An 11,761-nucleotide genomic window follows, 5' to 3' on the forward strand; every position below is an offset into this window, starting at 1 on the left:
ACTTAAGCATATGAAAAAAGTGTTATCTTGCCAAGACCACTTGTGAAGACAAATCCAGCCTGCGATATACAGTTTCAGTCGGATCTGGCCTGCAAAGTAATAATAATCATAAATAAAAAAAAGGCCCACAATCTAATACGGTATGTGGATTCTTCAGGCCCATCCTGCCGGCCACTCCTGCACTTTGCTAGGCACACTGCACCCTGTACAGTTGTTGCATCCGCCGACCCAAAATATAGTTTTCCCCCTCACCCCCCCCCTTGCCGACTTTTTTATTTTTATAAAATAGGTTCTGCCTCTCCCCTTAAGAGGGATGTCCATGCCCCCCCCCCCCCTTCAAAGAAGAAATAGTTACGCCGCTAGAGCTTGGTTCTCTTCTCAGGACCATTTGCTCCTGATGTATAAGAATTGGTAACATAAGACAGGCAACCAGGGACGACCAATGTCTTACGTGTAAGATCGTGAATAGCCTGGCACAAAACTACCTCGCCGCAGGGGAAGCGTTTTCCGGGGTTGGGAGGAGGAGAGGGGGAGGGTTGCTACGGGCTGGAGTCTAATTGTCCCATTCACTCGACGAAAATTTTTATTTATGTAGACGTACAGAACATTGCTCAAGTAGGCCAACTTGTGAGATTTGGCTCTCTGGGTGGTAGATGATACTCAAGGTAAGTTAGAGAGAATATATTACAGTGCCCTTCCCTTCCCCGTCCCATCCCCACCCCACCCCAGTTAAATCGTTCTTTGAATTAAGTTGTACTAACATGATTCGAAGATATTCCATATAAGCGTTTCCGCAGTAACCGAATAAAAAGAGTGTACTTTGATCTGTTAAACGAAGGTCCGTCATTGGTGGATCCTTTTAAACATTAAATAAATGGTGTGCAAAGTCCAATAGACTATTGCCGTTTTATATAGGCTATGTATATATCACTATTGTTAAATTAGAGTAAGGCGGGATTAAACTATTCAGTTTATGTGTATATGACAATTAATTGCTTACTTGGTGGAAACAAACGGCAGGATTAGTATTGCAGTTACACCTATTATACACACGTAACTATTTGAATACCCTTGTAGAATCTCTGGACGGCATTGGATTAGTACACAGTTATACATACAGGGTGAGCGCGAGAGAAAACACGGTAAGGCGAGCTTGGCTAATAATACGCTTGTAATGTATGTATGTATGTATATGTGATCTTCCCGTAAGCAGGAACTCGGAATACGTTCTAATAATTTTTCAGTCACTGATTTCATTGAATATAGTTACGATTTCACGCTATCAGTCTTTCTAAATCTCCGTTTTTATTTTCGAATGTGTGTAACTGTGTACGTGCCGTAGCCTATGTAAGTGGTTTACACATTTCCAAAATAAACTTCACACTGTGAATGCATATGAATACATAATAATTACCGTGGGATTGATACTGAATCAACAGTAAAACTTGATATGTACAGCCAAATTATGGATATATATATACGTTACCCAACGACATTCGAAATTGGGCAATACTTTCAACCAGAGAAAGAAATACTTTCACCCAGAGAATGAGATTAGTATATATGGTAACCCATTATACGCTCATCATTGTTTCGCTACTTTCTGATGATTTTTTTCAAAGCAATCCTATGTTAAGGTTTACATTGAAACGAAGACATCTAAAATATATTTTTTAATCAAATGAAAATATATACTAATAGAACTTGACTTTCACAGACTCGTTCCTTGCGATTATGACAATTTCTTTACGCAGACAATTGTGTTTATGACATACATCTCATACACAGGACAAATCAGAGAAAATTAACCGTGTTCGATCATTTAATCACTATATTTGAAACAATGTGTAAAAGTAAGTAGGCCTGACGTTACGATCCTAGCAGGATCTTCTTCAGAGGCTAAATGACAAGTACAGTAACAGAAGGGACAAAAACACGCACAGAAAACAGACAGGTTAATGAGCACGGTGAACACAATGAGATATATAGATGAAAGGGGATTATAAGTAGACAATGGATGGTGAGAAGAAAGCAACAGGAAAAGAGGAGAGGTAGGAGATAAACAGTGGAGGGACAAAGAGAGGATTAAAGGAACAGGGTAGGGAATAAACTGGAGAGGGACAAAGACAGAAAGGTGTGGAAATTTGAAACAATATTTGATATTTGAAACAAGTCCACATAACGTCACACCGAGTGGTGCCGAGAGCCCACGTGTCGGGCTCCCGCCAGGGACAATCATGTCAACAGGCCCATTTTCGCAGTCGTAATATTATGAAAATGATAATACAATATTGTGTATCCCATATTTTCGAGTCCATATTAAAGTTGATGTGATGGGGTGGGGTTGGGGGAGCTGTATAGGTTACCTATCTATAGCCTATGTTTAGGCGTCTCAGTCTAATTATAATATTTCTATTATGATGATACATTCATTAACTGTCCCAGTCAGTTTTCGGATTTTCGTTTACTTGATGTACAATGATCATACATATGGCATGCCGTTAGGGCCATTTGAGAGCTTGTTTACAAAAACATATCAGAGTATAACAGTTTATATTTTGGTATCCGTATAGATGGGTAAATCTAAGACATCCCCTTACGATGACAGAACATCATACCAGTTGGATTACCCTCCACCGAACTACAGAAGACCGACAAGGAGTGCTCCCCGGGGAGTCGAAGTTAGCCAATGCACCAAGTTTTTCCTGTTCTTTATCAACGTTTTCTTTTGGATCGTCGGTGCGTTTCTGCTCGGGTTCGGTATTTGGGGTCTGGTCTCTAAGAACGGTAACAATGTCTCAGATTTAGCCGAAGATCTCGGTATATTTCTCGACCCAATGTTCGCTTTCATCATCACCGGATCCATTATCTTCATCCTTGGTTTCTTTGGTTGTATTGGAGCTCTACGAGAGAATACCTGTATGATCAGATTCTTTACGTATTTTCTCATGTTAATATTTTTGGCTGAAGTTACGCTCGGCGTTTTGGGTTACCTCTATCAAGATAAACTTTTCAATGTTCTCGATAGCTGGTTCGAAAAGACAATTGTTTTATATCTCGGTAAGTTTCTTTCTTTCCTTTTTCAAATCATACTCAAACTTATGACTAATGGTAGCAAATAACTAAAAGGTGTCTCAATTAATTAACGGTACCGACCGAGAGCCGGGAAAATTGGTCTAACTCTAAAGGCAATGGGTGGGTGGGGGGGAGGTATTATAACCCGTCAAAACAAGTCTTTGCATTGTTCCTCAGTATACTTCCGTACTTACGCACATTACTCGAATGGGTAACAATAGGGTCACATATATAACTTCGCGATTTTGCTATAGGTTGACCATTTCAGATAGACAGTCATAGTCTACACCCCTTCCACCCCACCCCCGGTCTAACTCCCAATTGGTTGTTGGTCTCTGAAAGACATTACACAGTAAACCTGAGAACATAATGGATAGGAATTCATCAACACATGTTACTGTTGATAAGCGTCCCCCCCCCCCCACCCCTCCTTTCAAGATCGGCCATAGATTTCAAGATACAAACAATTAACATATAGAAGCATGTTATACTTCCAATTTCTTTATCCATGCAGACAGACGCACACAGACAGACAGACAGGTAGTTAGACAGACAGAGTGTCAGAAGATAAAAACCCCTAGTAGTCCATTTGATAAAACCCTTGCATTGATTAAATACTAGTTGTTACTAAGGACACTTATCACACATGGCTCACCTATTTGTAAACAGGCGTCGAACTCGTTCGTAGAAACTAGAGATATTTCGGGTTTAAAGTCCAGGTAAAGCCTAATTCGATCCTCCTTTCTTCGTGAACGTATAAGCGAGCCTGATAAATCTCATTAGTAGAATAGCAAACACCATCAGTAAGTTCCGGAAACTATGGAAGCCGATATAGCTTCTTTGAATCGATATAAAGTCCAAACCTAAAACTAATAGAAAGAAGTGTTTATTTTCTCAGTCACTCTTTGTTTCTGGAGTATGTGTGTGTGGGGGGGGGGGGGGGTGAGCAGGACTGGCAAAGGTCAGCACTCACGAACTCAGATTTTTATTGATATATTAATGAAAGGACTAAATAAGACTTCATTTATAGAGAAGCACCCACGTCCATCCCCTCACATAACCTCACCCACCCTGCCCCACCTGCACGACGTTGCCGTAAGCTTTAGCACTAAATCTTTCAATGAAAATACTGTAGATCAATCCTGCAATTTCAATATTTTCTACATTGGCTCCAAAACTTGCTTGAAAGAGAAAAATAGTCAACATATGTACCCAATATTTCAGACTTCCTCGATTGGCATTTTCAGGGCAAGTTGCTTCCTCATTGAGACAGTGAACATCGTGTATGTCGCTTTTGAACAAACCAACATATACATTTGCGTGCGTGATGTTGTTGCACCTCTTAATCCTCTTAATATTTTAAGCGCCAAAATAACACTAAAAAAGTTTATGTTCAGTCAGAGTTCAACATGGACACCAAATCACCCACACTTTCTATCTTATAAGTTATTATTGCAAAGACCAATAAACCATTGCATGAATGAGTGATGATAGCTGTAAATATGAGCAAACTGTCACTTTGGCCACTTCGTGCTCCATGACTAATCAGCACTACAACGCTGTACTTTTTACGATAAAATTGACTTCCTATATCTTGCAGACGACCCAGACAAACAGTTTATCATGGATGGCATGCAGGAAGGATTGGAGTGTTGTGGCTCAAGAGAACCCAGAGACTGGGAAAATAACGTGTAAGAAACAATTTATCAAAGCTACAATGATTATCTAAGTTCAAATTGGCAAAGAAAGGAATTTGATATGCCATACCCGATATATATGCAAAGTTGTAACATATGCAAGTAAAGGGTATAAGTAAATTTTGATTTGACCGAATGAAGAAGGAGAGGTAGGGGGGGGGGTGGGTGAGGTGGGGAGGTCTAGTGTCGGTTGTGGTGCTTAAGATAATAGTCGTCGCAAGTAGAAACAAGACTAGTATACTCAATCACACTCCTGTTATGCCACGGCCCCTCCGTTCTCAATATGAAAGCTGTGCTAAGCCATACAGACATTGGGCTGACGATATGGATACTACACCAAACATCCGTACCACTCCCCCCCCCCCCCTATCTCCCTTCTCACCTGTCCATTGGAATATCATGAAGAGTTTCCATAATTCCCAGTTATCTGTTTGTTTTTTATATTATTATTAATATGTGTGCTATATATAATTATCTTTCTCAGTTATTTCAACTGTTCTTCCATCGCTCGATCGGCTTGCAGTGTTCCATTTTCATGTTGTCGGCAACAAGAGGGCGTTATCAACTATCAATGCGGGTTTGACGTGCTCAGTATGAATGACGACGATATGGCACAAATCATATTCACTTACGGTTGTGCTGACGCTATGAGGGACTGGTTCATAACAAACGGCATCATTTTGGGTATTTGTCTAGGCGCATTGATTCTTTTCCAATGCGTTACCATCTGCTTGGGTCGATCCCTCGTAACAGATATCCAACAGGTCAAGTCATACTGGTAGACTATAGTAAAGGTCATCATGGGTCTACCCATCCACACCGCCAGACCCCCCCCCCCCCTCCCCTCACCCCAATATTCAACTTAAAATATCATAAGGTCCCCGGTTCAAAACAATCAAAAGGTCCCCGGTTCGAGTCACTCCCAGATTAATGTATATCGTCCAGTTACAGAGTTGTTGACAATTGACAATTCATAATCATGGACTTTAAATATGAATCTAAGAGACTGACTTCGGTCAGCTTGCGGCTTTGATAAGCCAATGAGGCTTCTTTGCGAGTTCCTGCTTGCAGGAGGATCTAATATACATATTATATACATCCATACAAAATAACGATCACCCACGTATAAAGTACAATAGATATTATATACACTCGCAGAGTTAAACCTTCAATGAGATGTATACTTTTTGAAATTAATATTTTGCAATGTCGAAGATAACTTTGGTCTTTCAGAACCTTCTGGAAGATACCTTTGAAAATGACTTCAGATTTAATGTTCAAAACATTCAGGTTGCACACATGAAAACCACGTCCCACTTTAATTATTTTAATCGTTCAAAAATATCAACTTTTTAAGAGACGTTATTAAAAGAATGCTCAGAAATAATGACGTCATTCCCTATAAGTTAGATCAAGATGTATCAGTTTACGCGTAAGTATACGTGGATCAAATGCATCTTTCAAGTTTCATTTTGTTTAATTATGACCCACGTCAATACCTTCCATATATTCCTAAATATTAAGCAATATATATTTGTATTAAGTACCGTATATAATATGGTATTTATATGTACATGGCAACCATATTAATCCTTGTACCATCTTTTCTTCTGCTATACTGGAAGATTTGTTGCTTTTCATATAGACCCCTAAACATATATTTATAGAATATAGTATATATTGAGACTGCATCGTGTTTAGATGTCTTATTTTCGTCTAATATATTCTTAGACTCCTCCTTCCAGCCGTTTAAGTTCTTGAAGTTAACTTTTACGCACAACTATCAAGTTCCATCTACTTTCGATAAAGTATAGCATTTTCCATTAACGAAGCACCGTACGTAGTACTTAACTTAACATCAACTTTCTATTTCAAGTTATTTTCACTGTTTATATTCTTTCTATTCGAGTTAATTTAATACCTGTTGGTTGTCTCTTAATTTTAAAACAGACTTACATTGAATGAAACGTATGTTATTAATGATATCGGTACACAAGGTATATGTTTGTCTTCTATTATAACTTGTGTGTGGATCGTCTTTACATACATTGATATTCCTGTTTATATAGGCTATCGGTTGTTAAAAGATAAACATAAGCATGCATGGAGAGTCGTCAATCATAACTTTAAGTATAAGTGGTTAATATTCAACAAAAGCTATTTGTCATTATTTGTCCTCGTGCTAGGCCTACTGTTTCTCAACTTTGCTAATCACGATGGAAGTCCTCACAGCTAAATAAGTTCAAATATAATTAGATATTGGTTTATGAAACAATCTGCATACATTTTCCCGTCCTTTGGACTGAAGCTATAAACTTGGCTGTGTACGCAAGGAGTTGCTGAGTCGATAGAATATCCTTCTAATTTGCATTTTTATCTCGCTATATGTACCTTAACAGTTCTCTCCTTCAGTTTTCAGACTAATCTTTATTTGTTGTTTGTCTTACACATTCTTGAATATTAACTAACATAAATTGGACTGTAATATACTATAGCCTTTGCCTTTTTAATAATATGAAGATATTAATATGAATTATTTAAATTAAATAAAAGAATTATAGTAATGTAAATAAAGTAAAATATTCTTCCTATCACGTTTTGTCTCATATCGCATTAATTTCTCAGTTTTCTTGAATTTATCTGTATAGCATTATTGTACAGAGAGCATGATTTGAAAGAATCCAAATGATGATGTGGGTAACGAGGAGGGTTGGGGGGTGGGGTGGAATGGTAATTACAGGTGCCCACAAACCGTCTCGGTTAGATCTAGTCTTGTTTGTTCATGATCTGGCTCGTTAGTTGAACATAATTTTGATATAAAGCTAACTAAATTTATACATTTTAAATTTTCAGTCTCAAGGAGAATGGGACCGATCCCTGCATCTCCCGGGACATCTTATCCAAATTCATTTGGAAAGTTCCTGTAGGTAGTACCGTACCTTTAAAGGTATACGCAATATATGTTATACAACTGTGGCTCTTTTCGTGAATAAAATAATAAACAACAACACTGACAAATATAGTAGCCTACATTTGGGTACAAAAATATCCAAGTAATGCACAATGAGGCTTTCTGCGCAATACAAAATGTATATACATAGGCAATTCAGCATTATTACGAACTTGCACACTATGGACGTTACCTGGAGCTGGCAAAGGACACGATCCTTCTCCACAAGGTGTAAGGCAAATTTATCCTATACATAGCGTTCGATGCATATAGACGACATAAAAACTACACTTATAGGATCAGTTTATTTGCCCCAATAACATTCTTTCGCCTCATTTTGAAAGATAAAATCTTCTAATGAAAAGATATTGACACCCATGCATGTCGACATGTAGAAATCCATGGATTTCTACACCCGTATTCACACCTCTACTTTTATGCACTTTATGCGATCCATAGCCTAAATAGTTCTTTTAAATCTGGAATTCAAGTATAAAAAGTTCTTAGTGAAATTGCTACTAACTTGAACAATATTGCTGTGACCTGTCACAGTGAAAATCTCGGTATTACAAAAAATATTGTCCCGTTAGAAAAAAAAAGTGCCCCAGTAGTATTACACCCATAGGAATTTCATTACGACATCAGGGACGGACGTATGATCAAAAGAGGGAATTCACCCAGGCCAAATGTGGCCTGCATGGGTGTTGCTGATCCCATATAGGCGACTATAGTGGGGGGCCATACATCCCCTTCCCGTGAGCCCCCCCCAAAAAAAATTAACCTTTAAGTTATGTATATAATATGAATATGCAACAACACACGGTTTTGCTAAGGACTGCCTTTTTCGGAAAGTTGCGTACGGTTGAAAGGCGGGGGTGGGGGGCAATAGTACACTCGTCATGCAGTTTAGTAGCAGTTCAGTCACTGTTGTCAGGTTCAAAGCAAGTTATGAAGTACAGTACTTTTAGTTGGTTATACATATGGCAAAGTTTAAATATTGCATACTGTCAATTCCTGGCAAAACATGTGCATTATATGTGCATACTTGAACTAGGTTACCTGCCAAGAGTTTGAAAACAATTTCAAGTTCACGTGACATCACTGCTCAATATAGTTTAAATTGTTTACCATGGGCCTATATGTTGTTTACCTATTTGGGTTTAGTGGTTTACTAGTTATGGACTCGTCAATTACTAGCCGTTACTCTTGTGTCAGAGTCAAACACGAGGCCCTTTCATAAAGGCGAGCTACAGTTAAAGGGTTTGAAGACTCGCGCAAAGAGAAACGTAAAATGCCGGTAATCTGACCTAGTTTCGAATGAGGTGTAACAGAAGTGTTAGACACCACCATCGATCCCAGAATATACAAACACAGCGTGCTACCGTCGGTAATTAGACACTAGTGTACAGTCAGTACATACAGCTGCGGTCAATACCCACAGCACAGCGTATAAACGATACAGCGATGGACATCTCAGGTCGAGCTAAAGATAACAAGGTATCACGTTTCATTACTCAGGTGCGTATCCAGGGGGGGCGTTGGGGGCGCGCGCCCCCCGGGTAAGGAAAAGAGGAGAGAAGAAAAGAGAAGAAGAAAGGGAAAAGGAGGGGGAAAAAGAAAAGGAGGAGAGAAAGGAAGGGAAAAAGAAAAAGAAAAAAGAGAGAAAAAGGAGAAGAGGAGGGAGTAGAAGATAGCCAAGACCTCGGGAAGAGAAAGAGGAACAGTCATAGTTAAAGCGCTGATCCCAATTATATACACAGGGTAGCCAGTGACAGATCAAGGATTACGGAGGGGGTGTGCGCCTCACCCTACCCCTTACACCGACAACTCCATTTTTGACGTTTCCATTTTTACTCTCCCACTAATGTATCTATATAAATACTATATATGGTCTATCATAACGCGTGCGTGTGTATGGACGCCTTAACAATTGTACAATTGTGCTATATGGAACCAACTGTGGCTGGTCTTGAACTCGACCGAGTCGTCGGCGAACATGACGCATTTCGGGAAGGGGGCGACCGCCCCCCCCCCGAGCAAATTTTCTTTACGACATCGCTAGTAATTTCAAAATAGGCAATGCTTAGATGCAACTTACAAGGCCTGGGAAGTGTCATTTCCAGCGATCTGGGAGGCATTTTCGGCCAAAATTTTTCTTGTACGCTTCGCGCCAACTCATGGTGGCGCTTCGCTTAGATAGTTTGCCTACAGGCTTCGCCCTCCCTTGGCAATTACTCGCTACACGCCTGTTCGAATTTGTAAAGCAAAGAGCAGATATAACATCATATCAGTCAGCATTGAAATGCATGTTCCACGATGAACAGCCTCAAAAACTGTCTATGTGTGAAGTCAAAGGCGTAGGAGCCAAATTGGATTTGGGGCTGTAACGACTTGCCCGAAATAAAAAGCCAAAATTTTTCTCGCGGGGAGCGCGCGTTCAACATATCGATGCCAATATCATATAAGCAAGCATCGGTCATTACATTGCATGGCATCGTGTGCCTTAAGATCCGTGAAAGTTGCACAGTATACCACCGGATGCTAATGTAAACAACCAAATGTCTTATGTAGATGGAAAAAAAGCATACAGATCCATTTATGTCAAAACTCTCTTTTACAGTAGTAATGTCGGCCAAGCTTAGAACTTTATTTTAATTACCAAGGAGATAATTTTTAAGCTATTCATTGCTATTTATTTTTCTTTCAGTAGGTGCCCGAAAAAATGGGAAAAATTTGGTTGCGGGAAGGGGAGGGGGGGCTGCAGCCCCGCCTCCTACGGGACCTACGCCTATGTGTGTAGTGTTCGGTTTCGATATACCTGATATCGGAAATATCTGGTATTTGTCATTTCCTTCAACCAAGTTTTATAATAGCCATTATATAAGAGGTTTTAATATTTCTACACCAATAAATTAACTGTGTCTGAATTTTAGAAAATTTCCTCACCAACATTCTTCATCATACTTTCCTCTACTCGTGCAATTTTGACCTGTCTATTGGGGGTTCAAGGAGGTTTTTCTATATTGGTTGTCCATAGATAGAATTTTGTGCAAAATTATGGGTATGTTTTGAAGTGATTTTTATTCACGAGAAATGTGAATTTTCAAATTCTCAACAAATAATGGGCTTAAAACCTTGAAAAGTGGGGCTTTCGGATATTGTGGGCCGTGACATATCACCTACAAAAGCAATGATCCATAGGACATGCAATGAGGTCGAACATGATGTGTGACTGATGACAATCTTCAAAAAGGTTATGGATGGAAAAAAAAACTTTTGGGAAATACTTGGTTCTCAGGCAAAAGTGTACATCTGGTTGGTCATTTTCAAGCCCGAGAAGTGTCATTTCCGGTGATCTGGGGGGTATCAAAACCAGAAATGTTCTTGTACGCTCCGCGCCAACCGATGGTGGCGCTCCGCTTAGATAGTAATTCGCGCCCCCGGGTCAGAAAATCCTGGATACGCGCCTGTTACTGTCTGTATTTTGTAGCGACACGAACAAAACGTCACTTGCAAGCAACAGAAAGTTAACTTTTTCAGATGGCCGCACGCGGTTTGGGGCGAGTCTTCAATGCCTTTAACCTGTAGGCTTTGGGACTCCCTGGCAGGGGCGTAGCGAGCGGGGGGGGGGGTGTGGGGGGTGTCACACCCCCCCAATAATTTGGTCGCTGTCGGCAAATTTTGGGTCTGTCGGCAAAAGGAGAAAAGGTGAAGAGAGCGGAAGGGGAAGAAAGAAGGAAAGCTGAATATTAAAAGTAGAACGGGAACTTCTTCCGTGCCAAATTTGATTTAAAATATGCACCAGATTGCATCTAAGGACGTTCAAACTAATTTTTCCAAAGGGGAGGGGGACACCCCCTCCCCTTAGACCCCTCCCCCATTTCAGTCACCACTTCCAAATCCGTCGGCAAATCAAATTTGACTTAAAATATACATCAGATTGCATCTAAGGGCGTTTCAAAACTAAAAATTAGACCCTCCCCCATTTCAGTCACCACTTCCAGATCCGTCGGCAAATCAAATTTGACTTAAAATATAC

General features: G+C 39.8%; 1 protein-coding gene across 2 annotated transcripts; it reads left to right on the forward strand.

Moving 5' to 3' along the window:
• The first annotated feature begins 918 nt into the window (after positions 1 to 918).
• On the forward strand, positions 919 to 6,545 carry LOC139968687 (tetraspanin-5-like). 2 transcript variants are annotated; one of them, XM_071972969.1, is made up of 4 exons: positions 919 to 1,147; positions 2,574 to 3,060; positions 4,676 to 4,766; positions 5,257 to 6,545. In XM_071972969.1, exons 2-4 carry the CDS (start codon positions 2,574 to 2,576, stop codon positions 5,552 to 5,554), a joined length of 876 nt encoding a protein of 291 aa, XP_071829070.1. In that variant the 5' UTR covers positions 919 to 1,147; the 3' UTR covers positions 5,555 to 6,545. The 2 variants fall into 2 exon arrangements, with proteins under 2 accessions (XP_071829070.1, XP_071829069.1); XM_071972968.1 differs by having other exon boundaries at positions 919 to 1,142.
• The last annotated feature ends 5,216 nt before the right edge of the window (positions 6,546 to 11,761 follow it).

Source organism: Apostichopus japonicus, chromosome 6 (assembly GCF_037975245.1).
Source record: "Apostichopus japonicus isolate 1M-3 chromosome 6, ASM3797524v1, whole genome shotgun sequence".
Taxonomy (NCBI): Eukaryota; Metazoa; Echinodermata; class Holothuroidea; order Aspidochirotida; family Stichopodidae; genus Apostichopus; species Apostichopus japonicus.

Bases quoted from the DNA above. Each gene is read 5' to 3' on its own strand.
- LOC139968687 (XM_071972969.1), top strand. From the start codon at position 2,574: ATGGGTAAATCTAAGACATCCCCTTACGATGACAGAACATCATACCAG. The intron at 3,061-4,675 runs GTAAGTTTCTTT...TATATCTTGCAG, and splicing joins GACAATTGTTTTATATCTCG to ACGACCCAGACAAACAGTTT. The intron at 4,767-5,256 runs GTAAGAAACAAT...TATCTTTCTCAG, and splicing joins AGAGACTGGGAAAATAACGT to TTATTTCAACTGTTCTTCCA.